Source organism: Aquarana catesbeiana, linkage group LG02, assembly GCF_042186555.1.
Source record: "Aquarana catesbeiana isolate 2022-GZ linkage group LG02, ASM4218655v1, whole genome shotgun sequence".
Taxonomy (NCBI): Eukaryota; Metazoa; Chordata; class Amphibia; order Anura; family Ranidae; genus Aquarana; species Aquarana catesbeiana.
Window position 1 is genome coordinate 93,723,208 of NC_133325.1, and position 24,256 is coordinate 93,747,463.

The following is a 24,256-nucleotide window of genomic DNA, read 5'->3' on the forward strand; positions in this document are numbered from 1 at the left end:
GGAAGAGTGGAGAGGCACAGAATCCAAGCTGCATGAGGTCCAGTGTGAAGTTTCCACAGTCAGCCCTCAAACTTCTTTGAATGAGCACTTGCGTGCTAGTTGCGGTCATGTGCACTGCTCTATGCACACTACAAATCCCATAGTCCCTAGTATCTCTCGGGAGCGAGCAAGAGAGAGTGGCTACGTTCCTACATACAGTGGGACAGGAAGATAAATCACAGCAGCAAAAAAAAAAAAAGGGAATTTGGAGATGTCAGAGTAATAGAAGGTACTTTTTAAAGCTAAGAATACATGTTTGAATAGAATTTTGTTTTGTTTTTTTTTTTATACGAGAATTTAGTGTCACTTTAACTTTTAGTAAGTCTCCATGGACAATTTGCAACTGAACACTGTGAAACCATTTGCGAAAGTTAAACAGAACTTAATGTTGAGGTATAATTTGTTAGCAATGTTGTATTTTTTTGTTCATAGAATTCAAAGAACATATAATTAGTTTGATATACCTTGTCTGATTTCAATAGCACTGCTGTTAGCTAATTGTGTTTTTGTTATCCACAGTATAGCGACACAGTATAAATCTACCGATTCTACTCCTCTGTAATTAGAGGGGAGGAATCAGACACCAATAAACTGACAGAGCTGTTAGCACTGAGATTGACAGTGTGAAACGGATCTCATTATTGACTCCAGCTTCCCCATCAGAAACCGCTTTGAAAAAAGAATTTTAGCTGTGGAAGCTGTGGAGAAAAAAAAAAAAACCAGAAAGTGAAGGATTCGTCACCGGTATGGCCTGTGGTTTGCCTTCAACTTATCCTTACCCATTACTGATTTACCTTACCTTGTTCTGAAACCTGTTTGAGAAAAGGTAATTTGTGAAAGGGTTGGCAAGGCTCCATGTTTGCTGGCTGCAGCAGTTGGACTCCAACTCCTGGAACCTAAACAAACCCTCAATTTTATCTCTAGGCCCATTGAGAGCTTTTTCAAGACTCCCATTTTCATCTGCTCAAGAAACTTCTAATTCAGGTCATAAATGGTTTGGAACAGCTCTGCATAGCTGCTTTATCTAGAAGATAAACTACCTTCTTAAATGGCCTATTGTACTTTCAAAAAAGTGAACCCTTGCTGACAGAAACATGGCATGTGTATACATATAGGCTTTCTATCTAGCCTTTGTGGACAAATCATTTACGGTAGCAGAGGAAATATTATTGGCCAACCATGCTTTAGGGATTTCGATTGGGGAGTTGTGTATGGCTGGGGGGTGGGGATTACTGATCTTCAACTTTATTGCTCGCTTTATTGGTGAATTTTACCTTGCCAGTGGTATCTGTTTTATGTTCTCTGGGGCCTTTGGTTATTAGATATCTGAATTTACAGCTAGGATGACACTGGCACAAGTATTTAAAGCAGGGTTCCACCCAAATTTTGAACAATATCTGTATGTATTCTCTTCCTTGCCTAGATGCTGACATGCCGTTTAAAAAAATTTAAATCGCAGTAATTACCTTTTATTTTTCTATTCTTCTTTGCACTTCCTGGTTCTCCTCCCGTGGGAGTAGGCGTGTTTCTAGCCTCTCCCAGACTCCTGGGAGCTAGTCTCAGGCTTCCCAGGATGTCACTGAGCATGTGCGGGAACGAGCGGTGAATGCTGGGAGCACAGCATTCACCACATCCAGGAAATAAATGCTTGTGGGCTTCAAATGCCCACAATGAAGATGGAAACCACCTGCAGTGAATAATATAAGTTATTCTTTCCGACGAAATCTGACACAGGCGGACATATTACACACAATATGTGAGTATGTAATGCTGAGAAGAAAAGTTTGTGAATGAACTCAAAAAAAAAAAAAAAAAAAAACGATAGATAGGTGGACCCCCGCTTTAAGCTCAAAATGTGATCTTTGCTGCTATGATGGGATACGTATACAGTTTAATAACCCGAAAGAGTTAGTGGCCTTGCCCATTCTAAAATTATATTTCAGAGTCTTTATGGTGTGAGATCCTTTGTGTGAATAGTTTTGTATGTTACTATTTATGCCAATGCTTATTAGAAGTCAGAAAATCTCCACGTTCACAGTGGCAAAATATGAGGGAAGATAGCAGTATTTTGCCTGCATATGCAGTGAATAAGGGCAGGGATATTCCCTGGATCAATCTTACCTATACATATTAGTATTCAGTTATATTTTGTGCATTTAGGAAAGAATCCAGGCCATTGTTTAAAAAAAAAAAAAAAAAAAAATCTACCGAGCTGGCCAGAACCAATGATGACCTTAAAGCGGAGGTTCACACAAAAATGGAACCTCCGCTTTTTGGAACCCTCCCTCCCTCCGGTGTCACATTTGGCACCTTTGAGGGAGGAGGGGGGTGCAGATACCGGTCTAAGACAGGTATTTACACCCACTTCCACTGTAGCCTCTTCCTGTCCCCCCGCGCTGTCTGCTGGGACACACGGGTCCCAGGAGATAGCGGGGACCAGTTAGGACGCGCAGCGTGACTCACGCATGCGCAGTAGGGAATCAGGAAGTGAAGCCGCAATGCTTCACTTCCTGATACCCTCACAGAGAATGGCGGCGGCAGCTGCCGAGGGACGGTTCGGCCTCGGGTGCCGACACTGCTGGATTCGGGGACAGGCGAGTGTCCTTATTTTAAAAGTCAGCAGCTTCAGTATTTGTAGATTTTCACGGGACTCCCTCTTTAAGGTGAATAACTCAACACAGAGTTTACTATATGGACCACGTATGTATTTATAAATGTTGATCATATCCTAATCTCCTCTTCTCATGAGAGAATAGATTCAGTTCCTCTAATCTTTCCTCATAGCTGAGCTCCTCCATGCCTCCTATCAGTTTGGTTGCTCTTCACTGCACTTTCTCCAGTTCCCCCATTATACTTTCTGTGAATTGGTGCCCAAAACGGAACTGCATATTCCAGATGAGGTGTTACAAATGATTTGTACAGGGGTAAAATTATTATCTCTCTCTCTGGAGTCCATACCTCTCAATACAAGAAAGGATTTTGCTTGCTTTGGAAACTACAGTTTGACATTGCATGCTATTATTAAGCTTATGATCTACCAGAGCACCCAGATCCTTCTCCACCACTGATTCCCCCAGTTGTACTCCCTCCTAGTATGTAACATTAAACCCCGTTTGCCACACAGTTGTCCAATTAAAGAGGAAGTAAACCCTGGTGGGTTTTACTTCCCCTTTGTTTCCCTGCAAAGGTAAAGCATAATGTAGCCCATTATGTGTCACTTACCTGACACAGGAGCCTGCGATTTCCCCGATTTCCTCACTGGCAGTGAGCGTCCATTCTTCACCCCTCTTCCTTCCAGGGCCGCGAACTCCGGCTCTGTGACTGGCCGGAGTCGCATGACATCACTCCTGTGCATGCGTGCAGGAGCCGCTAGTCACGGCATGACCCCAGCTTGAAACGGCACAGCGTGCCCTTTCAAAAGTGCGCATGCGCCGAATACATCATCGTTCGGGGAAATAGTAAATATCTCCTAAACCATGTAGGTTTAGGAGATATTTCAAGCACCTACAGGTAAGCCTTAATCTAGGCTTACCTGTAGGTGAAAGTGGTCTGTAAGGGTTTACAACCATTTAAACAGTGCATTGAGGTCAGCTTGTAAGTTGGAGACATCCTGTAAGAAAGTTATTCCACTGCATAGCTTAGTGTCATTTGCAAACACTGAAATGGTACTTTTACCCAAAACGGGTAATCTGTAGAAATTTTTAAGCATCGCCTATGGAGATTTTTAAGTGTAAAAGTTTGTCACAATTCCACAAGCGGGCGCGTGACATGTTGGGTATCAATTTACTCGGTGTAACATTATCTTTCACAGTATAAAAAAATTAGGCTAACGTTACTGTTGTCTTATTTTTTAATTCAAAAAAGTGTACTTTTTTCCAAAAAAGTGTGCTTGTAAGACCGCTGCGTGAATACAGTGTGACAGAAAGTATTGCAATGACCGCCATTTTATTCTCTAGGATGTTAGAAAAAAAATAATAATGTTTGGGGGATCTAAGTAATTTTCTAGCAAAAAAAAAATAAAGATTTTACAAGTGTAAAAAAAGAGGCTCAGTCCTGAAGTGATAAAGCTAAATGTATTTATTTTTTTTGTGAGAAATTCGGTTCCCAGAAGGTATTTATTATCTGCATGAATGGAATTCTCTCTAAATGGCTGGAATTCTCTCTAAATTAACATTTTCCATCGATTTCAGGCATTGCATACATGAAAATACTGTAATAGGATGGGTATTTCATAATACATTGACTAGGATTTCATCACCAAAAAAGTGCCAAGAAAGTGCACTAAAATGACAATGCTTATTTCACCATTTAGACAATTGTTTTGCTACTAAAAACAAATTGCATAGTGACCTATGCGGCCTGTTTGATTGCTTTTGGCATTGCTCAAAGTAGAGGTGAAAGCATAGCCCTGTGTCCCAGAACATGGGGTGCAGGCTTGTCCTAATACCAATCCAGGAGGTTTGTAAATGTAAAGACAAAAGGATCGCCGCTACTCCTGACTAGCCCAGGTAAATAAATGATAAAAAGCGGCCTCAGCCTTCATGTCACCGCCAAACCACACAAACCTAATGCATTTCGCCCCGAAATGCCAGATTCTGGGGTTTGGTGAAGATATGAAGGCTGAGGCCGCTTTTTATTGTTTATTTACCTGGGGTGGTCGGGAGTAGTGGTGATCCTTTCCTCTTTACATAGTGACCTATGTTACTTTAAATGCATGCGATGTAACACTGAAAAGTGTAGGTTCAGAATGTCAGCTCCAAGTTCCAGAGCACAACTATATTCTAATTCCAGCTCCAATAACTCGGCAACCGTTCCAGAGCTGTCATTAGTGTCTCTCCTGTAATTCAGCACCAGTTCAAAATTTATCTGCAAAATTGTGATCAGCTTTAGTAACCCAGCACTAGTTGTGGACTTTTTTTTTTTTTTTTTTTTTGTTCTTTTAAAATGTGTTACATTCTATTCCAGCTCAAAGAAATAGAGCCATCTCCAAGCTCCAGAGCCTTATTTTGCCAGCTCTAGTTTGTATTTTTTCCCTTGAGTTACATAGCCATGCATAATATTTCTAATTGTCTCTGTTGCCAATTGTACATCTAGAATTGTTTGATTTATAGCACAGATACAGCCTTTTCCAACCTCAAAACTATTATGTCCTTGTATACATTCATTTACTGCCTAGTTTGTTACTAAACATTTTTAAAGGGTTCATTAGGAGTGACGCCGCTACAGTACATGTGACACTTGATGTGTATATAGTGGGAAAGCCCATGTAATGAGTCGCTAAAGTTTCATTTAAATATTGTAAAACACCCCTATAAACTACAAAGTAGATTAGAGAACCATTATATTTCTCAAGACCAGATTTTTTTTTTATAGTGAAATTAGTTGTGTGCTTAATAATAAAGGCCGAGTTCTAAGTGGTTCATGATCCACAAAGAATATATATCACTTGAAATATGCAAACCTATCCTGTGTAAATCACAGTCTTATTCTGGCCATACACTATATGAAAAATCGGCCGAACCCATTTTCAAAAAACAAACATTTGGCCGTGAGGGCAAATGATGGTGCCATCGTGTAATGACTGATAAATCGTTCAGTATACATAAATGAATGCAAATTTCCAAACTTGTCCTTCGTTTTTTCGGCTCAAAAATGTCCCAACGATCATCGATTTTGTGCCCATTAACTGGCCGAAAGACAAACTGTCTAAATGACTGAATTTCCGGCGATTTTTCATATAGTGTATGGCCAGCAGTCACTACTGCAATGCATGTATAACACATATATAATAAACACTAGGGTTGCACCAATACCAGTATCGATGCCGATACTAAGCACTTCCATGAGCAAATGCTCCGATACCTGAAACCGATACCTTTTGTGGTGCGATTTGAGCTCATACCAAATGAATGGGCTCAAATCGCCCTGCAACACAGAAACGGTGCGGTAAAGCACATGCGATTTAGACAGGAATCACACCGCATTCCTGTTCATATCATTTAGTGCTTTCATATGATCACATCTTCTGAAACATCTGACTATTGGCTAAACAGATAGCCATCAGGTGGGAAAGTATGTGATGGTAACACCCATACTATTTATAGGCAGATAGAGTCTTAAACAAGCCTTCTCAGCCGAGGCAGCGCCACCTTAAAGAGGAACAGCAGTCTGCTCACATAATTTGTAATAAAAACATATTTGCTATTCTGAAGCTTCCCTCCAACCACTTTGCATATGGTTTTATATATTCTGTGATTTTGTACTTGCCAAATATGCTGCAGAAATCTCCCTCCACTAAGTCTGGCTGCAACCATTTTAACTGTGGGCAGCTGAAGCTGCTGCCTGTTCACTTCCTGGATTTACTCCAGCTCTGCAGCTCTCATTGGCCCTCTCATCCTCCTCCCTTTCTTGGCAAACTCTCTCACAAGAGAGTGCATGATGTCATAAGCCTAGGCTTTTTACCAGACAAGAAACAGGAAGTGGGCTGTATAAGGTATTTACTGGCAGAAATAAAATGTTTTACTATCCAAAGTTAAAACAACAAGGGCAGAAGATTTAATTGACTGAAGTTCCGCTTTAACCACTTGCCGACCGACTCACGCCGATATACGATGGCAAAGTCGCATGATCCCGGGAAACAACATATTGGTATGTTATCCCCTTTAAGAGCCGCCGGGGGCGTGCGTGCGTCGATGCACAGCGGGGGACTCAATGTGCGTGGCCGGCTGGCGCGATCGCCGCTGGCCACCCGCGATCATGGGCATGAGCGCCAGCACGGGGATTTGTGTGTGCATACACACAAATCCCTGTTCTGTCAGAGGAGATGAGACATAGTGTTTGTTTCCAGTAAGTAGGAACAGCGATATGTCTCCTCCCCCAATCAGTCCTTTCCCCATACAGTTAGAAACACTAACTAGGGAACACATTAAACCCCTTGATCACCCCTAGTGTTAACCCCTTCTCTACCAGTGATCTTTACACAGTAATCAGTGCATTTTTATAGCACTGATTGCTGTATAAATGTCAATGGTACCAAAAATGTGTCAAGTGTCCGATCTGTCCGCCGCAATGTCCCAGTACCGCTAAAAATCGCTGATCACCGCCATTACTAGTAAAAAAAAATAATAAAAATGCCATAAATCTTTCCCATAGTTTGTAAAAGTAAAAGTAAAAAAAAGCTCTATTTGTGGGAAACAAAGGACGCAAATTTTGTTTGGGTACAGCATTGCATGACCGCGTAATTGTCAGTTAAAGCGACGCAGTGCCAAATTGTAAAAAGTGCTCTGGTCAGGAAGGGGGTAAAATCTTCCGGGGCTGAAATGGTTAATGACCAAGCCTATTTTTCAAACTTGTTTACAAGTTAAAATCAGCTTTTTTTTGCTAGAAAATTACTTACAACCCCCAAACATTATATACTATTTTTCAGACATCCTAGAGAATAAAAGGGCTAGAATTTGCTAGAATTATTGCTCTCGCTCTAATGATCACGACGATACCTCACATGTGTGGTTTGAACACTGTTTACATATGCAGGCGCGACTTACGTATGCGTTCGCTTCTGCGTGTGAGCACGGAGGGGTGGGGCGCTTTAAATTTTTTATTTTAGTTTTTATTTTTACACTGTCCTTATGAATAAAAGTGATCCAAAACATTTTTTTATATTACAAGGAATGTAAACATCCCTTGTAATAGAAAAAAAAAAGCATGACAGGACCTCGATGATCTCACATTTACACTTTAAAAAAATGTCCATTTAAGGCTGTTGGTCAGAAGTGACGTTTGAAGTCGCTTCCGTCATTCAACATCATTGAGTCGAGTGGGGGCCATTATTCCCTCACTTGACACAGTGCCTCAGAGGGGAAAGGATCAGATCGTCTCCACCACTACCGACGGCTCTGGTAAACGGTGGAGATGAGCGGGATGTGGCGAGATGGGGGTGGGCACCTCTCCTGACGCCGATTTAAAGTGATCTTGCGGCAAATCCGCCGCAGAGACCACTTTTATCTGAAAGCAGACTGCCGCCATTTAAGAATATACCGGGGTTATGGCAGCTATCTGCTGCTATAACAATGGTATTCAACGTCAAAGTATCGACGTATAACGACGGCAGGCGGTCCGGAAGTGTTTAAAGACTGATACATATACTATAGCTAAGGACCAGGCTAGAGTTTCTGTCAGACATCTACATATTTAAAGTGGAACTACACTGCACATGAGCACCGCAAAGTAAAAACGCTACTTAAGTCAATTTTGATATTCAAAGCAAACTCCCTCATCCATACATGTCTCCAAGCTTTTTTTTTGCTATCAAATCCCCCTTAAAACATCCCCTGGCATTTCTAGCTGTGGCCATCTTGAGTAAGGGCAAATCATTTATGTAGCATATACTTTCTGAAATCCACTGGGACGTATGACATCATTTGCCTAGGCATGGAAACCAGGAAGTAACTGAAGAAATGTAAAAAAAAAAGGTTAAAAACAAGTAAATATGATGTACTTTCCTATCTATTTACTAATGCGAGCAGCATAAGTATTACAAATAGTAAATGTTGATAGAGAGATAGAGGATCCACTTTAATTTCTGACTTGGTACAGTTTTGAAGTCAGCTATGTGACATACAAAACACCACCAAGTGTTTTGTCTGATCCTTTTATGCCATACAATGCAATTTCTTACGTTCTCCTAAGTGAATCTTGTGGTTGTAGTTTGTTTTGTTGTATTTATTGGCAACAATGGAACCAAAATCTCTATGTGGGTCAGATATAAATATTTACTAGGGTTGCTAGCCTTACTAAAAGACAAATAAGGAAGGTCAGCTTTAATGAAGCAAGCTTGTGCACGGGAACAGATTGTGGTGTTTCCTCTTGAGATGTAATTTAAGCGCCTCCATGCAGCAAAAATTTTGGCATTCTTTGGTCTTTTTTTTTTGGCTGCTGCTACTTAACTTAATTTCAAAATCAAGACAGTTCCTCATTGATACTGGATGATAAATTAGGTTGGTACTAGTATTTGGTTAGTATTATTGGGCTTGACACCTAAATTGTTCATTGATCAGTAGATTTTGCACTCGGAATTACAGATGAAGAGGCATCTGTCCTTCCTTGAGTTGCTCGGGCCTGCTGCAGCTTTAACGTGACCAGAAAAATTGAGGCAGGCAGGTGTTAAAGCGGTGGTAAACCGCAGCATTTAAAAAAATCCCCTGCAAGGCAATGGCATAATGTGCTAGTATGCATCGCATACTAGCACAATATGTAATACTTGCCTTGGAACAAAGCTCTCCAGCAGTGTGCTGTCACCGCTGACAGGGCTTTCATCTTCCTCTGGTCTTCCTTCTGGGTTCATGGCCTCTGGCTGCATGAGTGGGTGGGGCCACGATGATGTCACTCCAGGCTCCATCGGCTCCAGCACAGTGTGCCGGACCTTCAAAGCACATGGGCCAGTGACATCACTGGCTGCATCCGGTTTGAATATCTCCTAAACACCGCAAGTTTAAGAAATCTTCAATGTACCTACAAGTAAGCCTTATTATGGGCTTAGCTAGGTACAAGTTCAGCTGCTTTACTACCACTTTAATAAGTTGTTTCCTTTGTTGTCTGGAAAGGGCAAAGATTGACTCTTTAACACTGAAATTTTGCAACAATCTTCCAACATTTGGATCGTTATCAACTATAATATAAAGCCAGGTGGTCATCCAGTCATTAATTTGGGACATCAAATTGACACAATTTGAATGTGTTTTAGCCTTGTGTAGAATTTATGTTTATGTTGATGATTTTGCTTTTTTTTTTTTGTCTTTTTTAGGATATCATTACATTAACATTCCAACAAGATGAAAAAAATGCCATTATTCAGTAAATCACACAAGAATCCTGCAGAAATTGTGAAAACATTGAAGGATAATATGGTTTTATTAGAGAAGCAGGACAAGAAGACAGAAAAGGTAAAGCATGTATTTTCTCTTTCTCTTTTAATTCATTTGTTTAAACAGCAGGGAACCATTAAATATTTCCCACAATATAGGTTTTCTCTGCCCAATGTATAGATGGGACATTGTGTCTGTAGCAACCAATGAAATTGAATTACATTTAAATATCTTTTATTTCTGTAGCCAAATGTATTTTTAGTAATCAATAGAGTAGGAAACAGTTACAATCCCTTTCTTGCTATCTTTTTCTCCAGTTAAGGTCCTCCACCCCAGACTGGCTCATCCATGTCTTTTAGGAACCTTGCTTTGTGCACTGGTGCACAGTCATGTTGGAACAGGAAGGGGTCATCCCCAAACTGTTCTTACAAAATTGGGAGCATGAAATTGTCCAAAATGTCTAGGTATGCTGGCGCCTTAAGAGTTCCCTTCACTGCCCTCCCTACTACGAGAACTGAGAACCTATGGTACCTTATCCAACTTCAAGGTAAACCTCCAAAAGTCTGAGGCACTTAATGTCTCCCTCCCAGACCCTATCCTGAAGAGCCTACAGCCTAACTTCCCCTTTAGATGGGCGACTCACAGTATCCAGTACTTAGGGACGAAAATACTGGCACATCTAAATTCCATATTTAAACTCGGTTTTCCGTCCCCAATGACACCGATAATAGGACATCCCGAGTTCGATCGGGGATTGTCAGACCCAGCATTTTACGTACACTCGCCACAGAAGATCCTACGTGCGTCCAATTTCCTCTGTGCGAATGGCTGGATTCCGGGCAGAACTTTGTTCACGGGCTCGGGATCACAGTTTCTGAACCAATGGCGGGTACACCAATTATCACACTTTCTGAACTCACTGCCCAAGCCACACCTCTTTCAGAGGTCTCTCGGCCCATTTGAGGAGCTCTGTTTGGGGGATAGTCCGATACGGAAATCCCTGTCCCTTTCCTACAAAGCTCTACTAGATCTCGATGCGCAATCAGAACCTCCTTTTCTTTCCAAATGGGAAAAAGACCTGTAGGTCACTTTTACGAACCAACAAAAAGATAGGATACTCAATTTCGCTGATAAATTATCGTTATGTAGTAAGTATCAGGAAACCACTTACAAAATCATTACACGGTGGTATAGAACCCCATCCGTACTAGCCAAACTATTCCCACAATTGAGTGATCGATGCTGGAGATGTGATTCCCACAGGGGCACACTTTTACACATCTTCTGGGAATGCCCCGGCATCCAACGATTCTGGCGGCAAGTCTTCCAATTGATCCACAAATTTACGGATATCGCAGTGTCTGGAGACCCCGCAGCAGTTCTTCTTAACCTGACCCCTCTTTCCCGGAAAAAATACAACAAATCATTACTAAAATATTTACTCAATGCAGTGAGAGCATGCATTCCAGCCATGTGGAAACAGTCTCCTCCTACTATCGCCCAATGGTTTGCCAGAGTGAAAGATATAGAAAGCATGAAGCATCTGACCTCTGCTCTTCGGGACAAATCAGAAGAACACAAAACCAGGTGGTTCTACTGGGATCATTTCCGTTTCTCTGGTGAATATTCTCAATACTTATGAACCAATTTTTTGCCTATAAAGAACGTAATGGTGTGTGGCTGGCAGGACACTGTTCGCATCCTCTGGCCCTCCCCCCCTTTTTTTTCTTTTCTTCTTTTTCCCTCTCCCCCATTCCACCCTTACCTTCCCTTTTCTTCTCCATTTCTCTCTCTTTTTTTTTTAACTCAAAAATTGATGCACTCTGTCATGGCCGAATTCCGTTTGCGATATAGATCATCATCACTAGTTGCTATTTTCTCAAAGGTATCGAACTCTTTATTGTTGGCACAAAACTGCCTTCTTTCAGTCCCATAAGCAGATATTGTCAGATTGTGGTATTTATGCTAAATGGTATTACCTTTACTGTGATATAGCATGGCTGCTTAACTATCTACATGTAATTGTCATCTCGTGTGCATCTGTCAATAAAAAGATAATTAAAAAAAAAAAAAGTTCACAGGAACTAAGGGGCCAAGCCCAACCCCTGAAAAACAACCCCGCACCATAATCCCCCCTCCACCAAATGCTTTGGACCAGTGCACAAAGCAAGGTCCATAAAGACATGTATGAACGAGTTTTGGTTAGAGGAACTTGACTGGCCTGCACAGAGCGGAGCCTGTGACCCAGGCCTTCTCGTCCACATCAGTCCCTGACCTCACAAATGAGCTTCTGGAAGAATGGTCAAATATTCCCATAGACACACTCCTACACCTTGTGGACAGCTTTCCCAGAAGAGTTGAAGCTGTTATAGCTAGCTGCAAAGGGTGGGCCAACTCAATATTGACCCCTACAGACTAATGCCCCGTACACACGGTCGGATTTTCCGACGGAAAATGTGTGATAGGACCTTGTTGTCGGAAATTCCGACCGTGTGTGGGCTCCATCACACATTTTCCATTGGATTTTCCGACACACAAAGTTTGAGACCAGGCTATAAAATTTTCCGACAACAAAATCCGTTGTCGGAAATTCCGATCGTGTGTACACAAATCCGACGGACAAAGTGCCATGCATGCTCAGAATAAATAAAGAGATGAAAGCTATTGGCCACTGCCCCGTTTATAGTCCCGACCTACATGTTTTACGTCACCGCGTTCAGAATGATCGGATTTTCCGACAACTTTGTGTGACCGTGTGTATGCAAGACAAGTTTGAGCCAACATCCGTCAGAAAAAATCCTAGGATTTTGTTGTCGGAATGTTCGAACAAAGTCCGACCGTGTGTACGGGGCAAAAGACTGAGATGTCATTAAAGTTCACGTGCGTGTATAGGCAGGCATCCTATTACTTTTGGTAATATAGTGTGTGTGTGTGTGTGTGTGTGTGTGTGTGTGTGTATACATACAGTATCTCACAAAAGGGAGTACACCCCTCACATTTTTGTAAATATTTTATTATACATTTTCATGTGACAACACTGAAGAAATGACACTTTGCTACAATGTAAAGTAGTGAGTGTACAGCTTGTATAACAGTTTAAATTTGCTGTCCCCTCAAAATAACTCAACACACAGCCATTAATGTCTAAACCGCTGGCAGCAAAAAGTCAGTACACCCCTAAGTGAAAATGTCCAAATTGGGCCCAAAGTGTCAATATTTTGTGTGGCCACCATTATTTTCCAGCACTGCCTTAACCCTCTTGGGCATGGAGTTCACCAGAGCTTCACAGGTTGCCCCACAGGAGTCCCACTGCTTACTCATAGCTGAGCTAGCTATGAGTAAGCATCCATTGATGTGAAACGCGTTAGCTATTGTGCTCTGTATTGTCCCTGTGAAGGGTTCTATGTTGGATTTTAACAATTTACAATAAAGATGCCTTCAGAGTGTGGCAGTCCAGGATTTCTTCATTGCTCTGTTAAACTGCTGTATGGTCTTGGCCACCGTGCTGCAGCTCAGTTTCAGGGTCTTGGCACTTTTCTTATATCCTAGGCCAGTGATGGCGAATCTTTTTGAGCCCGAGTGCCCAAACTGTACTAAATAAGTTGGTTTTGTGTTGCAAAGTGCCAACGCGGCAATTCCTGAGAGGGGTGCTGAGTGAAAGAGAGGGGGTGTGTGTAAGAGAGAGAGAAAGATTGTGTGAGAGAGAGAGAAAAAGAGAGAGTGGGGGGTGACAGAGAGAGAGTGGGAGGGGGGTGACACAGAGAGAGAGAGGGGGGGACACAGAGAGAGAGAGGGGGGGACACAGAGAGAGAGAGGGGGGACACAGAGAGAGAGAGGGGGGACGACAGAGAGAGAGGGGGGGACACAGAGAGAGAGAGAGGGGGGGGACACAGAGAGAGAGAGGGGACACAGAGAGGGCACACAGAGAGGAGAGAGAGAGAAAGGGGGGGACAGAGAGAGAGAGAGAACAGAGAGAGGGGGCAGAGAGAGAGGGGGGACAGAAAAAGAGGGGAGCTGAGAGAAAGGGAGACCTCTAGCTCTGTCCCTGCTCTGCCTCCTTGCCCCAGTCTTTGTCTGCAGGTATTCAGTGTATAATTGTGCCCGGTAGCTGTCTCCATCCTTGATCCGGGAGAGCGCTCTGCCCTGTTCCATCCAGCGGCTTCCTCACAGCCTGCGCCTCTCGCCTGTCCTCGTCTTCCAGGCCCACAGTCAGTCTGTTCTCCAGGCCTCACTGTTGAAGGGGGTTTGAGGAGTCCGGGCTCCGGAAGGTGCCAGGGATGCTGCTCCCCTCTTCAGCCATAAAATTAAGCGGTGAAGCTCTTCTCTCCCTCCCGCGCTTTCAGGCCTGTAGCCTACCAAGCGGAGCCGTCCACTCACTCGTGCAGACAGTTTCCTGCACCTCGCCGCTGCTTGCTTCTCTCCCTCCTGAGCTGTTAGGCCTGTAGCCTTCCACGCGGAGGATGCGGGGCCGCCCACTCACTAGTGCAGTTTCTTGCACCTCGCCGCTGCTTGCTTCTCTCTCTCCCGAGGTGTTAGGCCTGTAGCCTTCCACGCAGAGGCTGCGGAGCCGCCCACTCACTCATGCAGATAATTTCTTGCACCTCGCCGCTGCTTGCTGCCGTGTCCTCCCCGCCGTGAACCTGGACCCTCTCGCGTGCCCACAGAGATGGCTCTGCGTGCCAGCTGTGGCACGCGTGCCATAGGTTCGCCATCACTGGCCTAGGCCATCTTTATGTAGAGCAAAAATTCATTTTTTCAGATCCTGAGAGAGAGAGTGATAACACCAAATTTAACACACCTGCTCCCCATTCACACCTGAGACCTTGTAACACTAACGAGTCACATGACACCGGGGAGGGAAAATGGCCAATTGGGAACAATTTGGACATTTTCACTTAGGGGTGTACTCACTTTTGTTGCCAGCAGTTTAGACATTAATGGCTGTGTGTTGAGTTAATAAAATATTTACAAAAATGTGAGGGGTGTACTCACTTTTGTGAGATACTGTATATATCTCACACACATTATAACTATATATATTTTTTTTTTTTCACTAGTGAACACAAGACTGCCGTTCTCAGCTTCATAATGTATTTAGAGGGGTGGGGGTAGAGACTTTGTGACTATCGGCTGGTCTGACAACATCACATATCCTAGTCGCTGTCACCCAAACAGTGCAGGCTCAGTCCTGTATAAAAGGGACTGGCAGTATAACAAGGTATTTCACAGCAAAGGAAGCAATACAAAGAGAACAGGTTACTTTTTCATACAAGTAAATGATAATACAGACACATATCTGAAAATGTTTTCTAAAGCCATAAGATCAGTGTAACTGTCAGGCAACTAGCATTTTTAGAAGGAGGTCAGTAGTGGTAGCACCCATATTTTTTTTTCACAGAGGTTTCCTTCACGATAACTCTGGCTGCTTGAGGTACCTAAGGGCAGTGGAATCAAGCATGTATGGCCAACTGCCCTCCTATGTTTGTTATAGTGCCCATACACTAACAGATCTTTCACTGATGGTGACATGCCCTGTGAGATCTGCCTATACTTCTTCTGTTTGTCAAACCAGTGGTTTGAAAAATTGGCACCCTTTGAACTGGGGCCCCTGAGAAACATCACTCTGTTGAGGAGTGTGGCATAAAATGCTCTGATTTACCTTAATTTGTATTATGATGGAATTATGATGATACGTGCGTGGAGTATTTTAGTTTTGAGGCATAAAAAATTTTCTTGGTTATATGAGCCAGTCTAAGGCAATTGCACACAGGTGTAATAATTTACTGATGTTTGCTCAGGAACCTGTTGACAGAGTAGAAAAACTGTGTGTAAAGACCTGAGTAATGTTTGGTATAGGCGAGTAAAGGTGTGTAAGTGTATAGAAGAGTCAAATTCTTCTTTGTTGTAATATACTCATTTACAGTGGGGAAGATAATTATTTGATCCCCTGCAGATGTTGTAAGTTTACCCACTTACAAAGAAATGAAGGGTCTAAAACATTTTTTCATAGGTGTATTTTAAATGATAGAGACAGAATATCAACCAAAAATCCAGAAAAAACACATGATACAAATGTTATAAATTGAGTTTCAGTTCAGGGAGTAAAAAAGGATTTGGTCCCCAAGCAAAACTTGACTTGGTACTTGGTGGAGAAACCCTTGTTAGCAAGCACAGAGGTAAGACGTCTCTGGTAGTTGGTTATCAGGTTTGCACACATCTTAGGAGGAATTTTGGTCCACTCTTCTTTACAGATCTTCTCTAAATCCTTAAGGTTTTTTGGCTGTCTCTTGGCAACTCAAAGTTTCAGCTCCCTCCTTAAATTTTCTATAGGATTAAGGTCTGGCGACTGGCTGGGCCACTCTATGACCTTACTCTGCTTCTTCTTGAGCCACTTTTTTGTTTCCTTGGTGGTATGTTTCGGGTCATTGTCCTGCTGGAAGACCCATTCACAAATCATCTTCAGTGTTCTGGCTGAGGAAAGAAGGTTCTCATCCAAGATTGTACAATACATGGCCCCGTCCTTTGGCCTCTCAATGTGGCAAAGTCAGCCTGTACCTTTTTAGCAGAGAAACAGCCCCAAAGCATAAAGTTTCCACCTCCATGCTTGACTGTAGGGATGGTGTTCTTAGGGTCATAGTCGGAATTTTTCTTCCTTCAAACACAGACAGTCGAGTTAATGCCCAAGAACTCAATTTTGGTCTCATCTGACCACAGCACTTTCTCCCAATCTTTTTCTGAATCATTTAGATCATTGGCAAACTTCAGACGGGCCTTCAGACATGTGCCTTCTTGAGGATGGGAACCTTGTGGGCGCTGCAGGATTTCAATCTATGACGGTGTATTGTGTTAGCGATGGTTTGTTTGGTGGCCGTGGTCCCAACTGCCTTGAGATCATTCACAAGCTCCTCCCCTGTAGTTCTGGGCTGACCCCTCACTTTTCTCATGATCATCCTTACCCCAAGAGGCAAAATCTTACATGGAGCACCAGACCGAGGGAGATTGAGGGTTATTTTGTATTTCTTCCATTTGTAAATAATCACTCCAACAGTTGTCTCATTGTCACCAAGATTCTTGCTGATGGTGTTGTAGCCCTTTCCAGCCTTGTGCAGGTCTACAATCTTGTTCCTGACCTCTTTTGACAGCTCTTTGGTCTTTCCCATGATGGTGAGGTTTGAATGGAAGAAAGACTCTGTGGACAGGTGTCTTTTTATACACATAACGCGTTGTCTTTAGGAGCACCTTCTTAAATTGGCAGGACTAATTTGTACCACATGAGCACATACTGTAGACAGTCTGTGGGAGACAGAATTATTGTTGGTTGGTAGAGGATCAAATGCTTATTTTACTCACTGAACTGCAGATCAATATATAACATTTGTATCTTGTTTTTTTTTCTGGATTTTTGGTTGATATTCTGTCGCTATTATTTAAAATACACCTATGATAAAAATTATAGACCCTTCATTTCTTTGTAAGTGAGCAAACTTACAAAATCTGCAGGGGATCAAATAAATATTTTCCCCATTGTATACTTGCGTAAACATGCCTATAGACAAGTAAACACGCGTATGCGAGTAAATTACTGCAGTCAAATGTAAAATTTTCAATTTTTGTTTTACTGCTCTATACTCAACTATGTATAACTAATCTTTACTGAGCTGTGTTCCATAGACATAGACAACAATGCATTTCATTTCAAGTCTGTAAAAAACACAGCGTTTTGTACTCCTTTGTGCAAGCGACCTTAAATTACTCCTTTTTATAACTTTTTTTCAGTACTGCTTCTGATTGCTAATGGAAATACATGTTCTCTGGTTGCTAAGACATCTTGCATACTAATGGATTAGTTTACTTCTGACATTTTTGTTGGCTTTTATTGATTACTTGTAAAAAGGCATGTCTGTTTTTTTTTTTTTTTTATTGAACAATCTTCTTTAAAATGTTAGTGTATTACAGGTTGTTTTTTCTCATGTTTCAGGCATCTGAAGAGGTGTCCAAATCCCTCCAAGCCACAAAGGAAATTTTATGCGGTACAGGAGACAAGGAGCCTCAGACCGAGACTGTGGCTCAGCTAGCACAGGAGCTCTACAATAGTGGCTTGTTAGTGACATTGATAGCCAATTTGCACCTCATAGACTTTGAGGTATGTATACATTCACCTTGCTACACAGGACACCTTCTTTATTGGTAGCTTGCAAAATGGCATATCCAGATACACCTGATGAAACACTCTATGATCTCAGAATTTGTGATTCTGGCCTCAGTCTCTGCCGTTTGAGGAGGTGCCACACACAGGTCCTTTTTTTCCCTCTTCACAAGTCCATGACTCCTTACAAAAAAGGTTGTTTCTAAATTGAATCGGAAGGGTCACTTTTAGTGAAGATACTTTAACGCTTCCCAGCCAAAGAAAAGTAGTAGACTGATGAGACTTTGCTGTGTCACTCTGCTCTCTCCTCCTTTTCCGCAAAATGACCGTCTATAAATGCCACTCAAAATTTTTTAAATTAGGAGCCGGGTGGAGGTATATACACGGCAGAGTTAGCCTTGCTTCAGGTCCCAAAGATGCAAAAATAACAATGCTTGCAGAGTTCAGAAGGTGTGTGATGCTTTGCAACTGCCTCCATTCTGTTAAAATGGGTTGCAAACTGGCCTATGGCATCTACAGCGCGTTTGAGTTGCCATTGCAAAGTGTCAAATATGATGACTTTCGGTTTTAACATTGTAAAAAAAAAATCTCACAGGGCATTTTAGGAGTGTCCCCGATTTGTGACTTAAAGTGGATGTAAACCCGAATTTTTTTTTTTATCATACTGTAGAGTATAAGATTTCCTATAATTTGAGCCCAGTCTTGCTACACAGAGTTAATCCATCTCTGAGGAATCCTCTTTTATTGTTCAGTGAGAAAAATCTTGACAAAGTGAGAAAAACTTTGTCAAATCCTACCCCTTGCTGTGAGTGACAGGTGATTTACATATCTCGTGCACTAGCCTAAGACACAGGCAGTATTTTTTAATTCCCTCCCCCACTCCTTTCTTCAGCAGCTCTGCAAGGATTGGCTGTTCCACACCTCACCATGATTTGGCATGCTGAAGTCATGTGGTTACTTTCCTGTCTTTTCACTGGATGTTAGAGATCATAGCAGAAGTTCAGTGTTAGAAATAGACAGGGCAGTGTAGAGGTGGGCGTTGAGTCTACTGACATCACGACTCCACCAACCGAGCTCCAGACAACAGACCCACCCACAGAATATGCAGTTTTTCGGGTCTCATAACAAAGGGGAGACATTTGACAGGTAAAGATACATGCAGGAGGCATGTTTATCCTTATAGATAACCCCTATGGCAATAGTTTAGAAAGGATGACATTGGGTTTACATCCACTTTAACCACTTCCTGCCTGCACTATAGCCAAAAGACGGCTACAGTGCGGGCTTAGTTTGTCAGGAGGGTGTACATGAATGTCCTCCCATGATCAAGCTACCTGTCAGCCCCCTGCGGTCCACAAGCGTCGCACTCTAATTGCCGAGTCCTTTGGACACAGCTGATCGCGGATCAGGGTAAAGGGCCAATCACTGCGGCCCTTTACCACGTGATCAGCTGTGTCCAATGACAGCTGATCACAGGATGTAAACACAAGCCAGTTATCAGTGTCACCTATCAGTGCTGCCTACCAGTGCGCATTTGTCATTCAAAGTGTGACAGCGCTGAAAGCTGAAAATTGGCCCATGCAGGATGGGGGTAAAAGTGCCCAGTAGACAAGTGGTTAAACACCTCTGTCGCAGTAAAATGTTAAAGGCTGCTTTAAAGTTCAAGGCCTGTGTGAACTTGGCCTAAGCAAAAATTAAGTGCAGACGCACTCATCATTAAGTGCTGCTGCACATATTTGTTTTTTAATCTTTATTTGTGTCATTTATTTCTGCCTGGAGTTCAGCTTTAAGGTAGACCATTTTACACCCTGAAATCCTGTAAAGTGAACTAGAGAAAACATATTACTTGACAATAATCTAAGTGAAAATGAGGTGGTGCTTTACTGCACCGTTATTTTTATTCTTCGTGACAGTTGCTTTAAGGGTGATGTAATAGCCCCACACTGTTCTGTAACTATTGCTGAATATAAAATGAACAGCTGTCATAATCCTACCCATCTGCTCATTTGCATTTCTTTAAAATCCAGGTAGGTGTGATTGTGACTATCTCTCTCTCTTTTTTATGTTTAATTCTAATTTGATACATGGTTCCAATGGTAGCAGTTCGCCCAGTACAAGTTTTATAGATTTGAGAAATTGAATGTTTTTCATACTTTTGTTGTGAATATTGTAAAAGAAAAATGGACTGAGCCGGTGGCAATTGTCAGCTGAACAGGTGACGACATCCAATAAGAAACTTTAGGTATCCAGGGAGACACAGGTGCTGCAGCTGCCAGAATACAATAGTAAGCAGTGGAGATTTCTCCATTCAGGCTGTCCACTGTGAATAGGGAAGGCGACTGATTGATTGCTCCTTTTTAACCTACAAGGCTGAATGTGAGAAATCTTGCCGTGTATGGCTAGCCTAAGTATAAATTCACTGTGTAATGAAAATGTTTGGTTACTCTAGCAAATCAGCCACACTGTGTTGTTATTATTACCAACACCATTCCTGAACCTGTAAAGAGGACCTTGATGGCATTAGAAGCTGTAAAGTTTGTAGTCTCATATTGCTAAAGAACGTCTGTATCCCACTTGGGGTTTACCCTGTGAAATTAGGGGAATTAAAGTGGAGCTTCACCTAAAAGGCGGCCCGGAGTGCAAGTGGGAGCTGGGCACCTGTGAAAACTAGGTACCCGCTCCCCTTCCTAAAAACGACATGCCAAATGTATCATGTCAGGGGGTCAGGAGTGCTTAAAGCCGAAGTTCCACTTTTGGGTGAAACTCGGCCTTAAATCAAAAGTGGTTGTAAAGCCACTTTATGATCGCAAAATCCCCTCTGTTAAATAATGGTATGTGCCCCACTGTATGTGTTTTATAAAAAAAAATTTGCAGATTTCTACCTTATTTCAGAGCACCTCCCGGAGCTCACATACAGTGGGGCCACAACGTTATTTAACAGAGGGGAATATATGATCATGAGCACTGACATAGCTGACAGGCAGGAAGGGAGGGGGGAGCAGAAGAGGGCTGCGGATGACGGATTCACGTAAACCGACCACGGTGTCGGGGGTTAGCAACCATGATAAACCATGGTCAGTTTACAGGGGGGGGAGGGCAGAATCAGTCAGGTATTTTAGATTATACAGGGGGTCAAATTACACTAAAATTCACTGTGTAATGAAAATATGTGCACTGTGCTGTTATTCATGGAAGCAGGGTCAATTTTTTTTTTTGTTTTTTGTTTTTTTTGTTTTTGTTTTTTAGGGTTACAAACACTTGAAGTAAAAAAAAAAAAAAAAGTGTTTTAGCAAAAGAAGGAATGTCCTGCTTTAATGCCTTTTTCTGCATCGTTTAGTCAGTAATTATTGGGATTTTCTGTCCAAAGGCGTTGTTTACCTGTGTTTGAAACAACCCATCAAGAGTAGATTCCCATTTACCTCATTGCTACAATATGAATGGCAATTCTGAGGCTGCTTTTGACCTGCTTTGCAGGTATTTTCTCTTAATACAGGTAAGTCTTATTGGAGATGTATTGCATTGCAGGTATAGCAGGTCAAATGCAGCCTTTTATTACATTCAAATGCATGCTTTCCAGCTGCACTGTGTTCAAATGTAAAAGCCTTTGTTTGATAATACCCCTGTCTACATGGTCTAAGGTACTCAGTGAGTGTAAAACCATATTGAATGATGTTGCACTAGTAAAAATAAAAACATTTTTGTCACGAGACAGGTTCAAGAGATTCAATGACTGTAGAGAAGTCGGTGTAATTTTAAAATGGAACCTGGATAGTTGTTCATAGGCTGAATTCTCAACACTAAACTTTCCATGCTGGGTGAGAGTACTTTTTAATGGTACTGCAAAAATAAGATTGTTACTCAGATTCTGAGTATTTGATCCAGATACAGTATTACATTTTTTATATTTTATTTGCTCGTAACAAAACCACCTTACACTTCCTGCAGGCTTTTATACAAAGCCTAAGCAACGCACTTCACAATCTCTTCTTTTAGATACAAAAACGTTGTAACATTCTGTCTGACTGAATATAAATTAAATAGAAAAAGTTCTTGTTGAAACAAATTATACAGAGATTGTCCAATAAGATTGTAATGTGTGTGACCATCTTTAAATTATATCTGTAATTTGAAAATATGTCTTTCAGGGTAAGAAGGATGTGTCCCAGATTTTCAACAATATCTTGAGAAGACAGATTGGCACTCGTTGCCCAACTGTGGAATATATCAGTTCCCACCAACATATACTCTTTATACTACTTAAAGGGTAAGTGTAAAGCAAATTTAATTTAGATGAGTTTGCCTGACTTACAATGCGTCTGACTTTACAATACAGCACGTTGTCATCTAATACCTTTGCCAAGAATCTTAAGTGCTCTCTGGCAGTTTATACGTATTTGTGAAGCTCTTCATATTGAACAAAAGTGCAAAAATGTTTGCTTCCTAAAGAACTATGAGGTGTTATAACTGAACATGCCTCACAAAAAGGAAGGTACTGATTCAGAACAGGGCCGGATCTAGCGTGTCTGATGTGGGGGTGCAGTAGAAAATTTCAGGGGGACAAATGATGGGAGGCCAGCAGGGCAGTCTACAGGGGTCCATAGGGCAGAGATGGGGTCAACAGTTTGTAGGGCGAATAACAGGGGTCAGCAGGGTGGAGGACAGGGGTAAGTAGTAAATGAGGCAGAGTTCAGGGATCAGTAGTAAGTAACACAGAGGACAGATTTTGCCTAACAGTAGGAGGGGCTTAACCTCCTTGGCGGTATGATTATTTCAGATTTTTGTGTATCAAAGCAGTATAATTATTTTGCAAAGAAATTTGGCGTTTTATATTGTAGGCCTGTAATTCTTAGCAATAACACACTTAAATCTGTCCACCAAGAGTCTAGTAAATATCCCTGGTATGATGAAGTTTGAAACACAAAATCATAAATTATAATATAATAAATAAATATAAATAATTAAAAAAAATAATAATATAATAATAATAAAATGCATTTCCCCACGATTCACTATCGCTGAATTCTGCAAGTGTTCTAATTTACTATCGCTGTTTTCTAGCTGGTCTAAAGCCACTTTTGACGTAAAGGGACACTTTTTGGTTGCTATGGACAATCTCAAGTTTCCAGGCAGAAAGAACAGTATATATAATATAAAACTGCATGCAGGGCATTGGACAAATCATTGGGGACAAAAGGAGATAGGAAATTATTTCATACAGTACTGTATGTGTTATGATTTTTACAGTTTTTGCCGCCAGTTTCTGCCCCCGTGCGTCGCGATGCTCGGAGGGAACAGAGCCCGGCACAGAGAGGCTTCGGGAGGAGGACACAGCCCGCAGACACAGCGGGGGACATCGCAGGATCCTGGGGACAAGGTAAGCATACCGTACCAGGATCCTGCAATGCAATCCCGAGTGTGGCTCGGGGATACCGCTAATGGTGCTGAAACACCCTCGGGAAAACCGTCAGGGAGGTTAAAGGGGGATGATTAAATACTCCTAATTACTATGTCACAAGTGACAATCTCACAGATATGCATAAACCTTAGAATGAAGGATCCATAGATCATCTTCAATACAACCAGCCTGTTGGATTTTTTTCTTTTTTTTTTCATATGATCATTGTGGTCTGCCAGCAATGAAGGCTCCCTGCCAGCAGAACACAGTAGCGTTGCAGGAAGGAATCTCCCATCAACACTGATTGTGGTGGAGTAGAATGATTTTCTTTCTCTCTACCTGTGGTGGTTTCGCTGCTTTAGGATTGCAAAATGGATGGTGTTTCCCAGAGTAATTGTTCAGATGTTTGTTTTAATTTCTTACCCGGAATAGAAAAATTGCAACTGTAACTGTATTGTTTGCAGTGGACAACACCTTTAGGCCTCATGCACACTAGAAAGCTAAAAACTGCTGTAAAAATTACAGACAAAAAAATGCTAATGTTTTAGTGTTTTTTGCCAGCGTTTGACAGTGTTAACCTAGTGTGTAAGATACATTTAGTAGCTGCAGCATTAAAGAGTGGGGCCGATAGCGTCCTTAACGAAGAATGAGTCATCATAGAGGAGAACAAAGGCCACACATAGAGAAATGTATAACTGCCAAACAATTTATTTAAAACAATAGACAGATACTTACCGAGGAAAAAGAAAATATAGCATGTCACAGTATGTACTGATGCCTCTTCTGTTTGGCTCCTGTTCACCTGGTGACGCT

At 41.9% G+C, this 24,256-nt stretch overlaps 1 protein-coding gene across 1 annotated transcript in view; it reads left to right on the forward strand.

Annotated features, from left to right (window-relative positions):
• The first annotated feature begins 9,818 nt into the window (after positions 1 to 9,818).
• The window catches only part of LOC141127062 (calcium-binding protein 39-like), a 99,351-nt gene continuing 84,913 nt past the window's right edge, over positions 9,819 to 24,256 (forward strand). The window contains exons 1-3 of the mRNA XM_073613225.1: positions 9,819 to 9,980; positions 17,881 to 18,045; positions 22,194 to 22,312. Of these exons, the coding sequence (XP_073469326.1) occupies positions 9,870 to 9,980; positions 17,881 to 18,045; positions 22,194 to 22,312 (395 nt within the window). The 5' untranslated portion in view covers positions 9,819 to 9,869. The remainder of the gene's footprint in view (positions 9,981 to 17,880; positions 18,046 to 22,193; positions 22,313 to 24,256) is intronic.